We start from the raw sequence: 24,555 nt of genomic DNA, 5'->3' as shown, positions 1-24,555 counted from the left end.
CTTTCATTCCTTTTTATGGCTGAGTAATACTCCATCGTATATATGTACCACATCTTCTTTATCCATTCATCTTTCGATGGGCATTTAGGTTGTTTCCATGTCCTGGCTATTGTAAATAGTGCTGCAATGAACATAGGGGTGCATCTTTTTGAATTACGGTTTTCTCTGGGTATATGCCCAGTAGTGGGATCGCTGGGTCATATGGTAATTCTATTTTTAGTTCTTCAAGGAACCTCCATACTGTTCTCCATAGTGGCTGTATCAATTTCCATTCCCACAACAGTGCAAGAGGGCTCCTTTTCTCCACACCCTCTCCAGCATTTGTTGTTTGTAGATTTTCTGATGATAGCCATTCAAACTGGTGTGAAGGTGATTCCTCATTGCAGTTTTGGTTTGCATTTCTCTAATAATTAGTGATATTGAGCAGCTTTTCATGTGCTTCTTGGCCATCTGTATGTCTTCTTTGGAGAAATGTCTATTTAGGTCTTCTGCCCATTTTTGGATTGGGTTGTTTGCTTTTTTAATATCAACCTGCTTGAGCTGTTTATATATCTTGGAGATTAATCCTTTGTCTGTTGATTCGTTTGCAAATATTTTCATCCATTCTGAGGGTTGTCTTTTTGTCTTGTTTATGGTTTCCTTTGCTGTGCAAAAGCTTTGAAGTTTCATTAAGTCCCATTTGTTTATTTTTGTTTTTATTTCCATTAATGTAGGAGGTGGATCAAAAAAGATCTTGCTGTGATTTATGTCAAAGAGTGTTCTTCCTATGTTTTTCTGTAAGAGTTTAATAGTGTCCGGTCTTACATTTAGGTCTCAAATCCATTTTGAGTTTATTTTTGTGTATGGTGTTAGGGAGCGTTCTAATTCTATTCTTTTCCATGTAGCTGTCCATTTTTCCCAGCACCACTTATTGAAGAGACTGTCTTTTCTCCATTGTATATGCTTGCCTTCGTTGTCATAGATTAGTTGACCATAGGTATGTGGGTTTATATCTGGGCTTTCTATGCTATTCCATTGATCTATATTTCTGTTTTTGTGCCAGTACCATATTGTCTCGATTACTGTAGCTTTGTAGTATAGTCTGAAGTCAGGGAGTCTGATTACTCCAGCTCCGTTTTTTTTCCCTCAAGACCGCTTTGGCTATTCGAGGTCTTTTGTGTCTCCATATAAATTTTAAGATTTTTTGTTCTAATTCTGTAAAAAATGCCATTGGTAATTTGGTAGGGATTGCATTGAATCTGTAGATTGCTTAGGGTAGTGGAGTCAGTCATTTTCACAATATTGATTCTTCCAATCCAAGAACATGGTATATGTCTCCATCTGTTTGTATCATCTATAATTTCTTTCATCAGTGTCTTATAGTTTTCTGCATACAGGTCTTTTGTCTCCCTAAGTAGGTTTATTCCTAGGTATTTTATTTCTTTTTGTTGCAACAGTAAATGGGAGTGTTTCCTTAATTTCTCTTTCAGATTTTTCGTCATTAGTGTGTAGGAATGCAAGAGATTTCTGTGCATTAATTTTGTATCCTGCTACTTTACCAAATTCATTGATTAGCTCTAGTGGTTTTCTGGTGGCATCGTTAGGATTCCCTATATATAGTATCATGTCGTCTGCAAAGACTGACAGTTTTACTTCTTCTTTTCCAGTTTGTATTCCTTTTATTTCTTTCTCTTCTTTGATTGCCATGGCTAGGACTTCCAAAACTATGTTGAATTATAGTGGTGAGAGTGAAAATCCTTGTCTTTTTCCTGATCTTAGAGGAAATGCTTTCAGTTTTTCACCATTGAGAATGATGTTTGCTGTGGGTTTGTTGTATATGGCCTTTATTATGTTGAGGTAGGTTCCCTCTATGCCCACTTTCTGGAGAGTTTTTATCATAAATGGGTGTTGAATTTTGTCAAAAGCTTTTTCTGCATCTATTGAGATGATCATATGGTTTTTATTCTTCAATTTGTTAATATGGTGTATCACATTGATTGATTTGTGTATACTGAAGAATCCTTGCATCCCTGAGATACATCCCACTTGATCATGTTGTATGGTCCTTCTAATGTGTTGTTGGATTTTTTTTTTTTACATTTTTGCATGTATATTCATCAGTGATATTGGTCTGTAATTTTCTTTTATGTAGTATCTTTGTCTGGTTTTGGTATCAGGGTGATGGTGGCCTCATAGAATGAGTTTGGGAGTGTTCCTTCCTCTGCAGTTTTTTGGAAGAGTTTGAGAAGGATGAGTGTTAGCTCTTCTCTAAATGTTTGATAGAATTCACCTGTGAAGCCATGTGGTCCTGGAGTTTTGTTTCTTGGAAGATTTTTAATCACAGTTTCAATTTCATTACTTGTGATTGGTCTGTTCATATTTTCTATTTCTTCCTGGTTCAGTCTTGGAAGGTTATACCTTTCTACGAATTTGTCCATTTCTTCCAGGTTGTCCATTTTATTAGCATAGAGTAACTTGTAGTAGTCTCTTAGGATGCTTTGTATTTCTGCGGTATCTGTTGTAACTTCTCCTTCTTCATTTCTAATTTTATTGATTTGAGTCCTCTCCCTCTTTTTCTTGATGAATCTGGCTAATGGTTTATCAATTTTGTTTATCTTCTCAAAGAACCAGCATTTAGTTTTATTGATTTTTGCTATTGTCTTCTTTGTTTCTATTTCATTTATTTCTGCTCTGATCTTTATGATTTCTTTCCTTCTACTAACTTTGCGTTTTGTTTGTTCTTTCTCTAGTTCCTTTAGGTGTAAGGTTAGGTTGTTTATTTGAGATGTTTGTTGTTTCTTGAGGTAGGATTGTATTGCCATAAACTTCCCTCTTAGAATTGCTTTTGCCTCACCCCATATGTTTTGGATCATCGTGTTTTCCTTGTCATTTGTCTCTAGGTATTTTTAAATTTCCGCTTTGATTTCTTTAGTGATCTCTTGGTTATTTAATAATGTATTGTTTAGCCTCCATGTGTTTTTTACTTTTTTTTCCCTGCAGTTGATTTCTATTCTCATAGTGTTGTGATCAGAAAAGAGACTTGATATGATTTCAATTTTCTTAAATGTACTGAGGCTTGATTTGTGACCCAAGATGTGATCTATCCTGGAGAATGTTCCGTGCACACTTGAGAAGAAAGTGTAATCTGCTGTTTTTGGATGGAATGTCCTCTAAATATCAATTAAATCTGTCTTATCTATTGTATCATTTAAAGCTTTTGTTCCCTTATTAATTTTCTGTTTGGATGATCTCCCCATTGGTGTAGTTCAGGTGTTAAAGTTCCCCATTATTATTGTGTTACTGTTGATTTCCTCTTTTATAGCTATTAGCAGTTGCCTTATGTATTGAGGTGCTCCTATGTTGGGTGCATATATATTTGTAATTGTTATAGCTTCTTCTTGGATTGATCCCTTAATCATTATGTAGTGTCCTTCCTTGTCTCTTTTAACATTCTTTATTTTAACATCTATTTTATCTGACATGAGTATTGCTACTCCAGCTTTCTTTTGATTTCCATTTGCATGGAATATCTTTTTCCATCCCCTCACTGTCAGTCTGTATGTGTCCCTAGGTCTGAAGTGGGTCTCTTGTAGACAGCATATAGATGGGTCTTGTTTTTGTATCCATTCAGCGAGCCTGTGTCTTTTGGTTGGAGCATTTAATCCATTCACGTTTAAGGTAATTATCAATATGTATGTTCCTATGACCATTTTCTTTATTGTTTTGAGTTTGTTTCTGTAAGTCCTTTTCTTCTCTTGTGTCTCCCCCTTAGAGGAGTTCCTTTAGCATTTGCTGTAGAGCTGGTTTGGTGGTGCTGAATTCTCTTAGCTTTTGCTTGTCTGTAAAACTTTTGATTTCTCTATCGTATCTGAATGAGATCCTTGCCGGGTAGAGTAATCTTGGTGGTAGGTTCTTCCCTTTCATCACTTTAGATATATCATGCCACTCCCTTCTGGCTTGTAGGGTTTCTGCTGAGAAATCAGCTGTTAACCTTTTGGGAGTTCCCTTGTATGTTATTTGTCGTTTTTCCCTTGCTGCTTTAAATAATTTTTCTTTTTCTTTAATTTTTGCCAATTTGATTACTATGTGTCTTGGAGTGTTTCTCCATGGGTTTATCCTGTATGGAACTCTCTGCACTTCCTTGACTGGGTAGCTATTTCCTTTCCCATGTTAGGGAAGTTTTCGACTATAATCTCTTCTAATATTTTCTCAGGTCCTTTCTCTCCCTCTTCTCCTTCTGGGACCCGTATAATGCGAATGTTGTTGCGTTTAATGTTGTCCCAGAGGTCTCTTAGGCTGTCTTCATTTCTTTTCATTCTTTTCTCTTTATTTTCTTCTGCAGCAGTGAATTCCACCATTCTGTCTTCCAGGTCACTTATCCGTTCTTCTACCTCAGTTATTCTGCTATTGATTCCTTCTAGTGTAGTTTTTATTTCAGTTATTTTATTGTTCATCTCTGTTTGTTTGTTCTTTAAATCTTCTAGGTCTTTGTTAAACATTCTTGCATCTTCTCGATTTTTGCCTCCATTCTTTTTCTGAGTTCCTGGATCATCTTTACTCTCATTATTCTGAATTCTTTTTCTAGAAGGTTGCTTATCTTCACTTCATTTATTTGTTTTTCTGGGGTTTTATCTTGTTCCTTCATCTGGTATATAGCCCTCTGCCTTTTCATCTTGTCTGTCTTTCTGTGAATCTGGTTTTTGTTCCACAGGCTGCAGGATTGTAATTCTTCTTGCTTCTGCTCTGTGATTTTTTTTTTAATGAATTTTCTTTTTAAAAAAATTCTCTAATCTGAAACTCTGAAATTATGCTAACACCATTTTCCTCAAGTTAAGCTTCATCTTTTGTATAATCACATTTTTTGAAGTAATTTACATATAATAAAATTTATCAATTTTGAGTACCAGTTTATGAGTATGAATATTGTGTAAAAACCACCACAATCAAGTTATTGAATATTTTTATCACTTTGAAAAATTACCTTATGCCCCTGGGTGGTCAGTCCCCTCTTCCAATTGTTAAAAATGTCTCTCCACTGTCTTATTACTCTCACTGTTTCTGATGAGAAGTCTATGAACATTCATGTTTTCATTCCTCTGTCTCTGAGTACTTTTAAGATTTTCTCTTCATCAGTGGTCTTCAGCAATTTGATTATAATGTGATTTGGTTACTTTTATATAAATTTACTCTGCTTTGGATTTTTTGTTTTTTATTGGCTTAAGTTTTTTTTATTTAATGTATAGTTGATTTACCATGTTGTGTTAGTTGCAGGTGTACAGCAGAATGATTCAGTTATGTGTGAGTGTGAGTATTCAGATGTTTTTCTATTATGGGTTATTACAAGTTATTGAATATAGTTCCCTTTCTTATACAGTAAGTCCTTAATGTTTATCTACTTTATACATAGTAGTGTGTACCTATTTATCCCAAACTCCTCATTTATACCTCCTCCTTGTCTTTCTTCTTTGGGAACCATAAGTTTGTCTTCTATGTCTGTGAGTCTATTTCTGTGTTGTAAATAAGTTCATTTGTATCGTTTTTTTATTCCACATATAAGTGATATCATGTGATATTTGTCTTTCTCTGTCTGACTTACCTCACTTAATATGATAATCTCTAGGTCCATCCATGTTTAGGATTTACTGAACCTCTCAGATACAGTGAATTTATAGTTTCCATAAAATTTTGAAAATTGTTGGCTAGTAATTTTCAAATATTTTGTTCTATCTTATCCTACTAGGACTCTAACTTCATCAGTATTAGACCACTTGATATATCCCAGAAGTCTCTATTGCTCTGTTCTTATATTTATTATACTTTTTTTATGCCTGTATTTCAGTCTTACTGGTTATTGCTATGTCTTCAAATTCTCCGATATTTTCTTCCTGTATAGCTCCTCTGCTGTTTAATCCCATCTAGACTGTTTTTCAGTTCAGATCAGATACTATGATTTTCATTTCGAGACGTTTCCTTTATTTTTTAACATTTACAATTTCTCTCCTAATCATGGTCATATTTTCCTGAATCACCTTGAACATATGGATAATATTATAATAGCTGTTTTAACACCCTTGTCTGTTAATTTCATCATCTCTATCATTTTGAGGTCTATTTTTATTGATTTTTTTTTTTATGATTCTGGGTCATATTTTCCTACTTCTTGCATGCCCAGTCAATTTTGGTTGTAGTCTGGACATTTAAAATTTTATACTTGTTGATTTCTTAATTTTGTTTTTTTTTTTCTTTAAATAACATATTTTGCTTCTCACGTGCAGCAGCTACATTACTTGGAATTAGTGAGATACTTTCAAAACTTCCTTTTAAGCTCTGTTAGGGAAATCTCAAAGAAATCTTCAGACTAGTGCTAATTTAGCCCCACTACTATGGTACCAACTTTCTGAGCATTCTGCCCAATGTCTCTGATATGTATCCTTTCAACTTTGGCTGATGAGAATTATTCCCATCCTCATGTGAGTTCCTGTAATTTTTCTGCCTTTTGCTTCCCACTTGTTCTTTCCCTTGGCTTTAAGTGGTTTTTCTCGCACACATCCTCAGACTCATTTACCAGGTCTAGGTGAATTAAATCCCAGTATACTGAAAAACTTTGCATATATCCACTTTGGAATTTTCTAGTACTGGTGAAGTTTATGGCCTGAACTCTTATTTCTTTTTATGTCCAGCAGCATGCATTTGTTAGATGGTTTAATATGATTTATTGTACATTTGACATTTGTATCATATCAGGTCATAGATACATCAAGGCAGAACAAGCCAAAATGGACAGGACTTGTAGCCTAATTTTGCAAGGTGTGTTTGGCAACATGCTAAGTGTAGGGAAAGGCAACCATTTACTAAAATTCAGGTAGGAAAATCTATTTCAGGATCTTAAGTTTGGATCAAGTCAGCAAGTCTTATCAATTTGACCAGGTAGTAAAAATAATTTATGAATACAATATAGACAGGGAGAAATGAATAACTGAAGAAAAGGTTGTTGTGACATCCAGTCCTAGGGCAGAAGCAGTTGACTCTTTCCCCTGATTTGGTTTCCCTGTGAGGTGTGGCCATAGCCAGGAAGATCCTTGTTTTTCTGAGTACTTCAGAGGAATATAAGGTATCTTACAGAAGAACCAATGATCTGATTATGTTTAAAATTCCTTTACCTGACTTAATCTACCTGTAGAAAAAGATAAGAGAGTCTAGGGAGTAGTCGCTGTTCCCTCCCTTGTCTAAGGTCACTGCAAACCTGTGACATTCTCTTTCTAGATGTATTGGTTTCTTGAATTTGTTAATTGACGTTTAGTTAAGAAAACAGTAGCATTTTTACACCAAGTCAAACACCTGTGTGATTTGCTTCTCATTGATGAGTATCACAGAGGAGTTATTATCTTTTTGCCAGAAAATCTATTTTTCTTTCTTTTTTCTTTAAAGCTCAGTTTCCACATAAATTTCTAATGTTACAGTGTTTTTTAGGGAAACCTGGTATGTTTCCACATGTTTTAGAACAGAACCTGTCAACTTCTAGTTTAGAAACATCTGTTTCTAAGTGCAATTTAAGCTGTATAGCATGGAGGAAAGAGTATAACACAGTGCAGTGGTTCTTAAAGGTGTATCCCCCAGACCAGCAGCTTCGTCATCACTTGGAAACCTGTTAGAAATGCAAAATCTTGAACACTGTTCAGATCCACTGAATCAGAAACTAGCAGATGATTCCCAGTAATCTGTTTTATCAAGCCCTTTGTGTGATTCAGTGTGCACTAAAGTTTGGAAATCATTGTGTTTTTAAACAAGGACATCTTCCTCCTGCCCCGTGTTTTGTGATCCTGGGCAAGTAACTTAACTTTTCTGTGTCTCTGAATCTTCATTAGTAAAATGAGGATAAAAATGGTACCTATCTTATGGTATAGCCATTAGATTTGAATGGGATAATGCACATATCTTGTTGATAACAATTCCTAGAGCACGGTAAGCACACAAAAATCTATTATTTTCTATTACTAGGCCTACCAGACTATATATGGGTTCTTATTCAATCACCAAGTATTTAGTGTATGCCTGCTATGTGCAACCAGTGTTCTAACATGTTAGACATTATAAGGGAAATTCAATGTAACCCATGATTTCAAGTCATTTTTATAATCTTGTTAGGGATAGAAAATGTATGCAAAAATGATAACCATGAAAACTAATGGTAACAAACACTGAAACAGCATTGACTTTGTGCCCAACATCGTTCTCATCATTCTCATTTAATCCTCACAATATGCCTGATGAAATAGCAACCTAGTGTCCCCATTTTATACTTAAGAAAACTGAGTTCCCAAAAGGCTAAGTAGCCTACCCAGTTTCACACAGCTAGCAAGTCAAAGACCCAGGATTCAAATCCATGCAGTCTAGCTCCAGAATCTGTGCTCTTAACTATTAGATTTTAGTACCTAATAAAATATAAGTGTCAGATGATTATTGTAGGCAAGAGATATGCTTTAGAAATTTGGAAATATTATCTTAATTTAATGTGACCAGGGAAAACTGCCTGCGCTGAAGAGGCAAATTTTGAGTTAAACCTCAAAAGTTTGGTAAGACTGAAAATCAGGGACTTCCCTGGTGGTCCAGTGGTTAAGACTCTGCTCTCTCAATGCAGGGGGCACGGGTTCAATCCCTTGTTGGGAAACTAAATCCCACATGCTGCACGACGTGGCCAAAAACTAAATAAATAAAATTAAATTAAAAAAAAAAAAGGAAAACCAAATTAAAAGAAAAGAAAGCACTTCTGATGGAGGAAATATCCAAAAAAGGAGGGAATGTGAAAGGTGAAGTTAGGCTCTGTTAGAAGGCCAGTCTATTCAAGTAAAGTGGGTATAGTGGAAATACTATTGGAAAGAAGTAAGAAATCAAGTACTTGTGCTTACAGTGTGTCAGAGAGTGGGCTAAGTACCTATATATATATTCCTTCATTTCACAGCAGCTGAGCTAGGTTCTGTAATTATCATTCTCATTTTACAGAGTATTTACTGAACATACCAAGAGTCTCTATGAGGAATAAATATGTTACCACATGACAGCACTTTACAGTAGTGCCTGTCAGAAAGCATACTTCATAATGCTAGCCATTATTTTTAAGGAGCTATAGAGAAATTTTGAATAGTTGTATGAAAATGAAAATAGTATTTGGGGAAGCTTGTTTTTAGTATAAAAGTGACAAGAGATTAGGGGAAAGTAGCCAAATTAAATGAAAATCCAAGCATTAAAAAATGGCTAAAATTAAGTAGTAGAAGTGACCCCAGATTATTGTACAGATCCTTATAGTTTAGAGTCCTTGTATGCCTTGTAGACACCCAAAATTATTTGTTGGAGGAATACATTACTGAATTTAATTACATTATAATGTGTAAAAGCTTGAAAAAATGCATGTTTCAGCCCCTCTAATTTTTCTATTGAATTTATTCAATTTTATTTTAGTGATTGAAAATGTTATTTTCTATAAATTGAAAATTTATATTATTGTTGATTTGCAGTAATTATCAGTATCTGCAGTTCTAAAATTGGAGTCCTCAGACTCCTAGGGAACCATAGTATTTATCACATTCTCCAAGTTTCCTGAGAAGCTGATCTTAGGACAAGTTATTATAGGAAATGTCAACTATTAGTTAATCTCAAATCATAAGGTGATCAGAAATTAAAACTATTTAAGGATTTTGTGTGCATATGTGAAAAGGCCACCTAGATATGTTTCTAGACCTCTTACCAGCTTGGTGAAGGACTCCCTTTTCTGGAATAGAAGCAGTCAAGGTCCCCATCCAGATGCACTAGCTTACATTCTAGGGCTGTGCTTCTCTTACACTGAGATTTAAAGCACTAAGCCCCAAGTTTTGGTTCCTCATTTCTAGGAACCAGATCTTAGAGTGAAATTTCCCATACAAAAAGAAGAGTGTAATCATGTCTGAAAGACTGCTTAGCAGGTGATATTATTTATAATGAAAATGTCTGATGGGTTGTTTCTAGAGAGTTTCCCAAGTAATTCTATAGAACAAGTTATATAGTTGGCATACCGTGACAAATAAAAATAGCAGCTGTGCCCATTATTCAGAGCAAGTTCTTTAGGGGGCAATGGTTTTTCTATTAGGTGTTGGGCAAATAGGACATGAATTCCTTTGCTGATCTGGTATCAGTTACCATCTGAACAGCTGCCATGTTGCAACAACTAGAAACAAACCTATGTCCTGAGTAACCTTTCAATTTATTTATTTTTCTTTATTTTGTTTGTAGAAAGCATAAGCACTATTTTATTGAATAAAATATGCTTCTGGTAAAATCTATTGATATAACACTGTAATACATATATAAAGATAAACATTCACATTTTATTACCCTTACTAAGTATATATACTTTATAGTTTTAAAGAAAATATTTAATTGGAAATAATCAATACTGAAAGAGAATAGGTAGTATTTATATATACAATTATTTAGCTATTACAATTTCTATGTTTAAGTTAACTTTTATGGACTAGACTAATAGCAACTTGAAAATTTTACCTATCAAATTTCACTTAGATCAGTTGCTCTAATGCAGCTTTCATAATTTTAAGAAGAAATTCATTTATCTAAAGAGGTTCAAATCTAGTAATCTATAAAATATGGATTTGTTAATGAAAGGATCAACTCAGACTTTAACCAGTATGTTCCAATGAACTTTACATAACCCCTTGATACCAACGAAGGGATTAGTTATAGATTTTCCCAATTGGCTTCTTACTTTCATGTCTAGCCAGTGATAACACGAACAAAACTGATGTACTAAAAGAAATCTCTTTTTAAAACTTAATCCACAGACTCAGTTTGGAATTTCCTTTGGGAATGTGTTTCATTCATTAATGATTAATAGAGCTTCTTAAGTGACAGAATATTCACCAGGAAGTTTTCACTAAATGAAATATTGATTCAGCCCTTGACTAGGAGGAGCCCAGCTGGAAAAACTAAGGCTGAGATCTCACAGTGTCCTTATACTTCATTCTGAACATGAATCAACTTGTTACAGTGCTTTCTAATATATTTATCATAGGCTCTTTATAAGGCTGCATTTGAATTTAAGGCCAATTCATGCCCTACTAACTTATACAAATTTGACTATTGTTCCTTAAAAAAAAGACTTATGAAAAAAATGTTTAAATAAAACACCAACTCCAATCTGGATATTTATTATGTGATTCACAAATTTGAAGACACTGTCATATTCTTGAAGATCCAAGCAAACTAAAGTTTTACATCCAAAGAAGTTCAAAATATTGTGACTAAAATAAACTGGGAACTTTTAACGTAAAGGTGATGAGTGTAATATCAAAATATTCCAAATGTAAAAATTCAAGCACTGTTGACCCACATTCTCTAGAACTATTGTGTGTAGCTAAAATATTATACTTGATGATATCTATATCAATAACCATGTCAAAAATATAACATTTAATGATAAAACTATCATTTTGCTGATCCGTGTCAATTAACATCTCAACAGCTTCCACATGATGCCAGTTGCAACACCTAGAAAGAACTCTAATGTCCTGTATTACCTTTGAAATTATTTTTCATTACTTGGTTGTCTGGAGCATAAGCCTTTTTTTACTAGGTAAAATGTTTGTGGTAAAATATTGATCTGTTCCTTAATCTGATAAAGCAAATTCTTATATTTTTGCCTCTTGGATTATATTAGATTATTTGGTTAAAATGGCTCTTTATTCCAACCATCAATTATTTCTGAGTAGAAAGCTATTTATTTATTTGGTATGTACTCTCTAATTTTAGAGTTACAGGAATAGTTTTCTTTAAAAAGTTCACAGCATTTATATAAAACCAATGGCAATGTTAATCAGTGACATATCATTGGAATGTAACTGCCCAGGACCACAGTATCCCTTGTTTTAGCAAATTCTTCTGATATTATTGATATATAGACTATGGTATAAGTTTCCATGCAAGCCTTTTTTTAAATTTAGGACAATTTGCAAATGATTTGAATTTCTGAGTTTCTTTAAGAATTATTTTTGTTTCTTTTTTTTTTTTTTTACTTTAAACCTGATCATCTCTGATTTTAGCATAATGTGCTGAGGTCTATTTTCTTCCCAATGTAGTGGTTTTACTCTTTAAGGTGCACAAGAAAGACTATGTTTTAAAAATACAGATTCCCCTGAACCTGCCAGTAGAGGTCTATGTGTAGCTGAAGACTCTGCATTTTAAAAAGCACCCCAAGTACCACTGATACAGTAGTTCAAGGACAGTCCTTTCAGAAACACTACCCTTCAGGGCTGGAGGCACACATAGGGATCTAGCTTGAATTCTCATCTCAATGAATTTTGAGAGTGACTAACACAAGGGGTAGATGTGTTGGACCCTGAGGTTCTCATGTTAGCAACATGAGTATTGCCTTCTTTTTTCTGACACCTCCTCATTTAGCCAAACTGAGACCTGAAAGATGACCACTCAAGAGTGTCTTATAGGTGTTACTGCATCTGCACTACCACTGTGGGTCCACCATCCTGGTAAAAAGTTTTGTACACACAAAAGCTTACTGAAATGGTTATACACTAGAAGAAAAGAAAATCAGCTTTACCTAACTGCTAAGAAATCCAACTTATAATAAGGTAATATGCTTTATTAATTTTCCTTATAAGACATACCTTTTTCAAACATTAGAGGCTGTCACTGGCACACTTCATTCCTTCTGCTAGTCAGGTCCACTCTGGAGACCAAGGTACCAGGTAGAAATTCACTTGGTACCCAAAGAATTAGAACTGTTGGCTATTCTCAAGAACTATTTCCATCAAGTTATTAAAGTATTTTATTTGATCTTCTATAATGTAGGAAATATACTTTGAAGAAACAGGACCAGTAATAGAATTAGAGAATCTTTTTTAAGCTGGATGAGCACCAATGCAGTCTTAACTTTCAATACCCTTTATTATCACATCTCAAAAATCATTATTTCATACCTGGCATTTTATAATTATAAATAAATAAGTTATTTTGACATTACAGTCATGCCTTGAAGAAACCTTGACACTGGGTATTTTGGTAAAGATTTAGAATACAGTGTAGCTTCCTTAGTACTGTAATAAATTATTTGGTAGGGTGGAATATTTCCTTGCTTTGATGAGAGCCTCAGTTAAAGATTTTATGTTATATTTAATATTGTACCTCTGAGGTGAACACCTCTGATTACCTCATCACCTGTGGTGAATAGATATTATCTTAATGTAGCATCCTGCTTTCAAACCATATCTTAAAATGAATGTAAGCAGAAACACAATATATGCCGTTTATTTAACCCTTTGTGGTAAACATGGTAGGTAGTTTTTGATTTGGCAAGCATTTCTAGCTTCAAGCCTCCTAAAAAGTTCAAAATATATGGGCTCAAATTTTCTTAATAGCTTTAACTCTTTATTAGCAAACCATTAAGCTTTTGTCTGCTTCTTAACATTGTAAAACATCTGATAATTACCCCGAAGAGCCAAATCTAATCCTTTCTCTCTTTCCTTATTAAATATCTGTAAGAAAAAAAAAGGATCATTTCTGGAGTGGTGGAAGGGTGTAGAGAGCTAATCAACTGTGTCCTCAGTAAATGAAAAACTGTGGTATTCCTCTATTTTGTTTCATCAAAATGTATTTGTGGGCTTCCCTGGTGGCGCAGTGGTTGAGAGTCCGCCTGCCGATGCTAGGGGACACGGGTTCGTGCTCCGGTCCGGGAGGATCCCACATGCCGCGGAGTGGCTGGGCCCGTGAGCCATGGCCGCTGAGCCTGTGCGTCCGGAGCCTGTGCTCCGCAACGGGAGAGGCCACGACAGTGAGAGGCCCGCGTATCGCAAAAAAAAAAAAAAAAAAAAAAAGTATTTGTATTTGTACCTCTCTGATGATTATTTTATTTAATACCAAGGCTACCAAGATCTTAACTCTACACAGGGATGCATTATGATCTTGGTTGGCCTTATGCATTTTTGCCTTAATGGACCACTTCCTCCATTAAAAAGTAATTAAATTATATTTTACAACTGTGTTTGCATAAATAGATATACCAGTCCTGACTATACAGTCTAGGTAAAAGGAATAACTGTTGTTAGGGCTTTGCCTTCTTAACTCTTAGTATTTTAGTAATCTTACCCTCCCATCCTTCATTTAGTGTTTAGGAACTGCTTGTTTTTTAATGAATAAATTTTATTTTTTAGAGAAATTTTAGGTTAACAGCAAAATTGAGCAGAAAGTACAGAGAATTCCCACATACCCCTGGTCCCCACACATGTACAGCCCCCCTCACTGTAAATACCCACACCAAAGCAGTACACTTCTTTTTTTTTTTTTTTTTTTTTTTTGTGGTACGCGGGCCTCTCACTGTTGTGGCCTCTCCCGCTGCGGAGCACAGGCTCCAGACGCGCAGGCTCAGCGGCCATGGCTCATGGGCCCAGCCGCTCCACGGCAGGTGGGATCCTCCCGAACCGGGGCACGAACCCATGTCCCCTGCATCGGCAGGCAAACTCTCAACCACTGCGCCACCAGCGAAGCCCCAAAGAAGTACACTTTTAACAATTAGTGAACCTACATTGACACATCATTATCACCCAAATTCCATAGTTTTATATAGGAGTTCACTCTTGGTGTTCTACATTCTATGGGTTTTGAAAAATGTGCAATGACATGCATCCACCGTATAGTATTATATGGAATCGTTTTACTGCCCTAAAACTCCTCTGTGCTTTGCCTTTTTATCCCTCTCTCTACTTTAACCCCTAGCAACCATTAATCTTTTTGTCTCCATAGTTTTGCTTTTTTTCCAGAATGTAACACAGTTGGAATCATACAACATACAGCCTTTTCAGATTGGCTTTTTTCCAATTAGTAATATGCATTTAAGTTTCCTCTATGTTTGTTCATGGCTGGATAGCTCATTTCTTTTTAATGCTAAATAACATTGCATTGTATGGATGTATCACAGTTTATCAGTTACCTACTGAAGGACATCTTGGTTGCTTTCAAGTTCAGGCTGATACCAATAAAACGGCTATAAACATGTGTGGGTAGGTTTTTGTGTAGACATACATTTTCAGTTCATTTGGGTAAATACCAAGGAACCTGATTGCTAGATCAAATGATAAAAATATGTTTAGTTTTGTAGGAAACCACCAAACTATCTTCCACAGTGTCTCTACCATTTTTCATTACCACCAACACTTAATGAGTATTCCTATTTCCCCACATCGTTATCAGTGTTTTGGATTGTGGACATTTTAATAGGTAGGTAGTAGTATCTCATTGTTGTTATAATTTGCAATTCATTAATTAATGATTATTTGTCATATTTATATCTCTTTTGGTGAGATGTCTTTTAAGGAGTTTGGCTCATTTTTTAACCAAGACATTCATTTTCTTATCATTGAGTTTTAAGTGTTCTTTGCATATTTTGGATAACAGTCAATTATCAGATATGTCTTTTGCAAACACTTTCTCCCAGTGTATGACTTATCATCTCATTTACTTGACAATGTCCCTAGGAGCAGGAATTTTTAATTTTAATGAAATTCAACTCATTAATAATTTAGATGTGTATTTTGTATTGTATATAAAAAGTCATCACCATACCCAAGGTCATCTAGATTTTCTTCTATTTTTCTTCTAGGAGTTTTAGGTTTTCACATTTTGCTTTTAGGTCTGTGATCCTTTTTGAGTTAATTTTTGTGAAAGGTGAGAAGTCTGTGTCTGTATGTCTAGATTCCTTTTTTTTTTGTACATGGCGATGTTCAGTTGTTCTAGCACCAGTAGTTGAAAAGACTTATCTTTTCTCCATTGTATTACTTTTGCTCATTTGTCAACGATCAGTTTACTGTATTATGTGGGTCTATTTCTGGGTTCTCTCTTATGTTCCATTGATCTACTTGACTATTCTTTTGCCATTACCACATTATCCTGATTACTGTAGCCTCATAGATAATCTTGAAGTCAACTAGTGTCATTCTTCCAACTTTTTTCTTCTCTTTCAAAATTAAGTTGGCTATGTGCTTGTTTTGCCTCTTCGTATAAGCTTTAGAATCAATTTCTTGATATCCACAAAATATCTTGCTGGTATTTTAGTTGGAATTGTGTTCTATCTATAGATCAAGTAGGGAAAAACTGACTTCTTGACAGTATTGAATCTTCTTATCCACAAAGATTTTTTTCATGTGACATCTTTCCATTTATTTAGTCTTTGGTATCTTCTGTCACTGATTTGTAGTTTTCCTCATGGGAATTGTTAGTTTTTTAGTAAGAAGTTTTACTCATTCAAGAAGTTTATTTTGCCCCTGTGATCATCAATAGCCTTGTAAAAATAAGCCCACACACTCTTCTTGTGAAAGGCTTGGGAAGTACTTCGACGTGGCTGGGCTTGGTGGACCACTCTTGCTTTCTGATCTGGGTTTTCATAGCATTGGCCTTTTAAATTGATAAAGACTTTTGCTCATATCTGGGAGATTCTTATTATAATCTTTATTAAGATTCAAGGAGAAATACCATAAATTTAGATTTTCCAGATCATGTAATATGGGGTAATCACCACCCCTTTTGTTTTGGTTTAACCCTCGACTCACTGTATTTCACTGAGAAACAATCAGAATTCACACCTATTTCTGAAATAAACAACAACTTTTGGTAAAATTATTTTAATTATCTTATTTTTAAAAGAGTGTGTCTGGGCTTCCCTGGTGGCGCAGTAGTTAAAAATCTGCCTGCCAATGCAGGGGACACAGCTTCAAGCCCTGGTCCGGGAAGATCCCACATGCTGTGGAGCAACTAAGCCCGTGAGCCACAACTATTGAGTCTGTGCTCTAGAGCCCATGAGCCACAACTGCTGATCTCGTGTGCCACAACTACTGAAGCCCACACACCTAGACCCTGTGCTTCACAACAAGAGAAGCCACCGCAATGAGAAACCCACACACTGCAATAAAGAGTAGCCACTGCACGCCACAAATAGAGAAAGCCCGTGTGCAGCAAAAAACACTCAACTCAGTCAAAAACTTAAAGTAAAACAAAAGAGTGTGTCTGATAATATTCTTCTCATAATGCAGTGTTTTATTTATTCGCAGCCCAAGTTTCCAACTGCTTGAATTTACCATTTGTGTTTTACAAGAAAATGGTTAGGAAAAACCACATTCACAGAAAGATAGACAAGATGAAAAGGCAGAGGGCTATGTACCAGATTAAGGTACAAGATAAAACCCCAGAAAAACAACTAAATGAAGTGGAGATAGGCAACCTTCCAGAAAAAGAATTCAGAATAATGAGAGTGAAGATGATCCAGGACCTCGGAAAGAGAATGGAGGCAAAGATCGAGAAGATGCAAGAAATGTTTAACAAAGACGTAGAAGAATTAAAGAACAAACAAACAGAGATGAACAATACAATAACTGAAATGAAAACTTCACTAGAAGGAATCAATAGCAGAATAACTGAGGCAGAAGAATGGATAAGTGACCTGGAAGACAGAATGGTGGAATTCACTTCTGCGGAACAGAATAAAGAGAAAAGAATGAAAAGAAATGAAGACAGCCTAAGAGACCTCTGGGACAACATTAAACGCAACAACATTCGCATTATAGGAGTCCCAGAAGGAGAAGAGAGAGAGAAAGGACCAGTGAAAATATTTGAAGAGATTATAGTTGAAAACTTCCCTAACATGGGAAAGGAAATAGCCACCCAACTCCCGGGATCACAGCGAGTCCCGGGCAGGATAAACCCAAGGAGAAACATGCTGAGACACTTAGTAATCAAACTGAGAAAAATTAAAGACAAAGAAAAATTATTGAAAGCAGCAAAGGAAAAATGACAAATAACATACAAGGGAACTCCCATAAGGTTAACAGCTGATTTCTCAGCAGAAACTCTACAAGCCAGAAGGGAGTGGCATGACATATTTAAAGTGGTGAAAGGGAAGAACCTACAACCAAGATAACTCTACCTGGCAATGATCTCATTCAGATTCAATGGAGAAATCAAAAGCTTTACAGAGAAGCAAAATCTAAGAGAATTCAGCGCCACCAAACTTGGTCTACAACAAACGCTAAAGGAACTCCTCTAAGTGGGGAACACAAGAGAAGAAAAGGACCTACAAAAAAAAAAACCCCATAACAATTAAGAAAATGGTCATAGGAACATACATATCGATAATTACCTTAAATATGAATGGATTAAATGCTCCAACCAAAAGACACAGGTTTGCTGAATGAATACAAAAACAAGACCCATATATATGCTGTCTACAAGAGACCCACTTCAGACCTAGGGACACATACAAACTGAAAGTGAGGGGTTGGAAAAAGATATTCCATGCAAATGGAAATCAAAAGAAAGCTGGAGTAACAATACTCAGATAAAATAGATGTTAAAATAAAGAATGTTACAAGAGACAAGGAAAGACACTACATAATGATCAAAGGATCAATCCAAGAAGAAGCTATAACAATTATAAATATATATGCACCCAACATAGGAGCACCTCAGTACATAAGACAACTGCTAACAGCTATAAAAGAGGAAATCAACAGTAACACAATAATAGTGGGGGACTTTAACACCTCACACCAATGGGCATATCATCCAAACAGAAAATTAATAAGGAAACACAAGCTTTAAATGGCAAAATAGACCAGATAGATTTAATTGATATTTATAGGACATTCCATCCAAAATCAGCAGATTACACTTTCTACTCAAGTGTGCATGGAACATTCTCCAGGATTGATCACGTCTTGGGTCACAAATCAAGCCTCAGTAAATTTAAGAAAATCGAAATCATATCAAGCATCTTTTCTGACCACAACACTATGAGATTAGAAATCAATTACAAGGGAAAAAAACGTAAAAAACACAAACACATGGAGGCTAAACAATACATTACTAAATAACCAAGAGATCACTAAAGAAATCAAAGCAGAAATCAAAAAAAATCTAGAAAAAATGACAAGGAAAACACGATGATCCAAAACCTATGGGATGCAGCAAAAGCAGTCCTAAGAGGGAAGTTTATAGCAATAAAATCCTACCTCAAGAAACAGCAAACATCTCAAATAAACAATCTAACCTTACACCTAAAAGAACAAACAAAACCCAAAGTTAGTAGAAGGAAAGAAATCATAAAGATCAGAGCAGAAATAAATGAAATAGAAACAAAGAAAATAATAGCAAAGATCAATGAAACTAAAAGCTGGTTCTTTGAGAAGATAAACAAAATTGATAAACCATTAGCCAGACTCATCAAGAAAAAGCAGGAGAGGACTCAAATCATTAGAATTAGAAATGAAACAGGAGAAGTTACAACAGACACCGCAGAAATAAAAGCATCCTAAGAGACTACTACAAGCAACTCTATGCCAATAAAATGGACAACCTGGAAGAAATGGACAAATTTTTAGAAAGGTATAACCTTCCAAGACTGCAGCAGAAGAAACAGAAAATATGAACAGCCCAATCTCAAGTAATGAAATTGAAACTGTGATGAAAAATCTTCCCACAAAAGTCCAGGACCAGATGGCTTCACAGGTGATTTCTACCAAACATTTAGAGAGGAGCTAACACCCATTCTTCTCAAACTCTTCCAAAAAATAGCAGAGGAAGAACACCAACAAACTCATTTTATGAGGCCATCATCACCCTGATATCAAAACCAGACAAAGATATTACAAAAAAAGAAAATTACAGACCAGTATCACTGATGAATATACACTCAAAAATCCTCAACAGATTATTAGCAGAGAATCCAACAACACGTTATGGAGAACAGTATGGAGGTTCCTTAAAAAACTACAAATAGAACTACCATAAGAACCAGCAATCCCACTACTGGGCATATACCCTGAGAGAACCATAATTCAAAAAGAGTCATGTACCAAAATGTTCACTGCAGCTCTATTTACAGTCGCCCAGAGATGGAAACAACCTAAGTGTCCATCATCAGATGAATGGATAAAGAAGATGTGGCACATATATACAATGGAATATTACTCAGCCATAAAAAGAAATGAAATTGAGCTATTTGTAATGAGGTGGATGGACCTAGAGTCTGTCATACAGAGTGAAGTAAGTCAGAAAGAGAAAGACAAATACCATCTGCTAACACATATATATGGAATTTAAGAAAAAACAATGTTATGTAGAACCTAGGGGTAAGACAGGAATAAAGACACAGACCTACTAGAGAATGGACTTGAGGATATGGGGAGGGGAAAGGGTAAGTGTGACAAAGCGAGAGAGTGGCATGGACATATATACACTACCAAACGTAAAATAGATAGCTAGTGGGAAGCAGCTGCATAGCACAGGGAGATCAGCTCAGTGCTTTGTGACCACCTAGGGGTGGGATAGGGAGGGTGGGAGGGAGGGAGATGCAAGAAGGAAGAGATATGGGAACATATGTATATGTATAACTGATTCACTTTGTTATAAAGCAGAAACTAACACGCCATTGTAAAGCAATTATACTCCAATAAAGATGTAAAAAAAAAAAAGGATCATACACCATGATCAAGTGAGATTTATCCCAGGAATGCAAGGATTCTTCAGTATACGAAAACCAATCAAAGGGATACACCATATTAACAAATTGAAGAAGAAAACCATATGACCATCTCAATAGCTGAAAAAAAAGCTTGACAAAATTCAACACCCATTTATGATAAAAACTCTCCAGAAAGTGGGCATAGAGGGAACCTACCTCAACATAATAAAGGCTATATATGACACACCCACAGCAAACATCATTCTCAATGGTAAAAAACTGAAAGCATTTCCTCTAAGATTGGGAATAAGACAAGGATGTCCACTCTCACCACTATTATTCAACATAGTTTTGGAAGTCCTAGCCACGGCAATCAAAGAAGAGAAAAAAATAAAAGGAATACAAACTGGAAAAGAAGAAGTAAAACTGTCACTGTTTGCAGATGACATGATACTATATAGAGAGAATCCTAACAATGCCACCAGAAAACTACTAGAGCTAATCAATGAATTTGGTAAAGTAGCAGGATACAAAATTAATGCACAGAAATCTCTTGCATTCCTATGCATTAATGATGAAAAATTTGAAAGAGAAATTAAGGAAACACTCCCATTTACCATTGCAACAAAAAGAATAAAATACCTAGGAATAAACCTACCTAGGGAGGCAAAAGATCTGTATGCAGAAAACTATATGACACTGATGAATGAAATTAAAGATGATACAAACTGATGGAGAGATATACCATGTTCTTGGATTGGAAGAATCAGTATTGTGAAAATGACTATACTACCCAAGCAATCTACAGATTCAATGCAATCCCTATCAAATTACCAATGGCATTTTTTACAGAACTAGAACAAAAAAATCTTAAAATTTGTATAGGGAGACAAAAGACACCGAATAGTCAAAGTGGTCTTGAGGGAAAAAACGGAACTAGAGGAATCAGGCTTCCGGACTTTAGGCTCTACTACAAAGCTATGGTAATCAAGACAATATGGTACTGACACAAAAACAGAAATATTGATCAATGGAACAAGATAGAAAGCCCAGAGATAAACCCATGCATGTATGGTCAACTAATGTATTACAAAGGAGGCAAGGATATACAATGGAGAAAAGACAGTCTCTTCAATAAGTGGTGCTGGGAGAACTGGACAGCTACATGTGAAAGAATGGAATTAGAACACTCCCTAACACCATACACAAAAATAAACTCAAAATGGATTAGAGACCTAAATGTAAGTCTGGACACTATAAAATTCTTAGAGGAAAACTTAGGAAGAACACTCTTTGACATAAATCACAGCAAGATTTTTTTGATCCACCTCCTAGATTAATGGAAATAAAAACAAAAATAAACAAATGGGACCTAATGAAACTTAACAGTTTCTGCACAGCAAAGGAAACTATAAACAAGACAAAGAGACAGCCCTCAGAATGGGAGAAACTATTTGCAAATGAACCAATGGACAAAGGATGAATCTCCAAAATATATAAACAGGTTATGCAGCTCAATATTGGAAAACCAAACAACCCAATCCAAAAATGGGCAGAAGACCTAAGTAGACATTTCTCCAAGGAAGACATACAGATGGCCAAGAAGCACATGAAAAGCTGCTCAACATCACTAATTATTAGAGAAATGCAAATCAAAACTACAATGAGGAATTACCTCACACCAGTTTGAATGGGGATCATCAGAAAATCTACAAACAACAAATGCTGGAGAGGGTGTGGAGAAAAGGGAACCCTCTTGCACTGTTGTTGGGAATGTAAATTGATACAGCCACTATGGAGAATAGTATGGAGGTTCCTTAAAAAACTTAAAATAGAATTACCATATGACCCAGCAATCCCACTACTGGGCATATACCCAGAGAAAACCGTAATTCAAAAAGACACATGCAGTCCTATGTTCATTGCAGCACTATTTACAATAGCCAGGACATGGAAGCAACCCAAATGCCCATCGACAAATGGATGGATAAAGACAATGTGGTACATATATACAATGGAATATTACTCAGCCATAAAAAGGAATGAAATTGGGTCATTTTTAGAGACGAGATGGATCTAAAGACTGTCATATAGCGTGAAGTAAGTCAGGAAGAGGAAAACAAATATTGTATATTAACGCATATATGTGGAACCTAGAAAAATGGTAGAGATGAACCAGTTTGCAGGGCAGAAATTGAGACACAGATGCAGAGATCAAACGTGTGGACACCAAGGGGGGAAAGTGGTGAGGGTGGTGGTGGTGGTGTGATGAATTGGGAGACTGGGATTGACATATATACACTCATATGTATAAAGTGGGTAACTAATAACCTGCTGTATAAAAAAATAAATAAAATAAAATTCTAAAGAAGAAAAAGAAGAAAATGGTTAAATGTGTGTCAAGATCTCTAAAACTTTGTACATGACATGATACAAGAATTTTTTCTAAAAAATTTAACAGTATAATTTTCTCTACAAAATCAATAAGTTTCAGAGATATACTCTGTATTTATATTATTTAAGTAATAGGCATATGGTTATTTTAGATATAAACTCTCCTTTTCAAAATTATTTTTTTCCTGTTTTCAATAGGGATTCTCTACTTAAAATATTACCTGCTGTAAAAATCCTCAATGGTGAAATGCTAACCTCTTATTCAGAAAGTCACACTGAAGAGCACTATGAACTAGAATTAGAGCGTTTCCTGGTACTTTGTCAGTCCCAGATTAGAGAATTTAACTTACTAGCCAAAAAATATACTGGAGAAAGGTAAGAGTGTTATTTCCCCCTTGTCATAATTGAAAGATATAATGCAATTTATACATGTGATTAAAAATTATTTTGATCAATACAATGCTACTCTTTTGTACTAGTACAGCGTGTTTTAGGGATATTGTCTCTTTAGAAAAGAACTTCTGGGCATCAGTTTTTATTATTTGAAATGTATTAATATGTATTTTGAACATAATTTAGAATATAATTTAAAAGCTAAAATTAGATGAAAATAAATGAAAGCATGAGGATAGCTTCAAGAAAAGATGCAAACATTCATTCAGCTGTTCATTCAATTAATCAGTCATACATTTTTCAACAATTATTGATGGGCAAGACATATAATAAGCTAAATATTACACTTTACCCTCAAAGAATTCACGATTACATTAAGAGAAAATTAGCTAAATAAATAGTTACAATGGAGCAAGGCAAGTTTTATAAAACATATGATATTTATTATGTATATTTATTATATAAGGAATCATATTTCACATATATTTGTGTATTAAGGTATTATGGGAGCACAGTGGAGAAAAGCAGTCAACATGTGCACACATTCAGAGGACAGAGGCTGAGAGCAGAGTCCTAAAAATATATCAAAGAAAGAGAACTTCCCATTCCCCACCCCGAATTCTGAATGCATTACTATGAATTAATTACAATTGATCTTTTTAAAACTGTATTTCCTAATTTATACTGCTCCAAAAAGACACAAATGAAAAAGGAAAATTATTTTACTTATGATAATTCTGCATTATAAGTGGAACAGTTATGTGCTTCCAAATGTCTAAATTTAATTACTAAATTACATATTAAATTTTTGCTATTTGTACTTTCGTACATGCTCATACTATGTAAGAGTTGGTTTTTCTATTTAAATTTTTTTAAATATAGCCTATTCATATTATAAGTAAATCTCACAGCTTTAAAAATAATTCCAATTCTTATAATGTTTACTTTTAACAAAAACTAAGGTTATTTACATTTATCTTTTTGTAAATCTAAACTGATATCTTCTTGTGTATGTATAGTAATCTACAATTTTTATGTAAAGGTGACTCTTGACACCCCTTATGTTGAAATTTAGATTTACAATTCTTTGCGAGAATTTATTGTTATTACAATGAAAGTTTTACTTGCGAATTGGAAATAGACTGTATTTTTTATGTTTGATCATAAATGGTGGTGAATTCAACACTTAACCATAAACAGTTGACATCCAATATTGAACTGAACCTTTTCTGCATTATTCACCAACAAAATGAAGGAAATACAAAATATCAAAATGTATTGGA

The 24,555-nt window shown here is 34.9% G+C and overlaps 1 protein-coding gene across 1 annotated transcript in view; it reads left to right on the top strand.

Moving 5' to 3' along the window:
* LRRIQ1 (leucine rich repeats and IQ motif containing 1) overlaps nucleotides 1–24,555 on the top strand; it is a 178,283-nt gene that overhangs the window by 60,721 nt on the left and 93,007 nt on the right. The window contains 1 exon segment of the mRNA XM_032644164.1: nucleotides 23,078–23,254. Within this exon segment, the coding sequence (XP_032500055.1) occupies nucleotides 23,078–23,254 (177 nt within the window).

The sequence above is a fragment of the Phocoena sinus genome, chromosome 10 (genome assembly GCF_008692025.1).
Source record: "Phocoena sinus isolate mPhoSin1 chromosome 10, mPhoSin1.pri, whole genome shotgun sequence".
NCBI classification, from domain to species: Eukaryota; Metazoa; Chordata; class Mammalia; order Artiodactyla; family Phocoenidae; genus Phocoena; species Phocoena sinus.
This window is presented reverse-complemented; position numbering and strand designations above follow the sequence as displayed.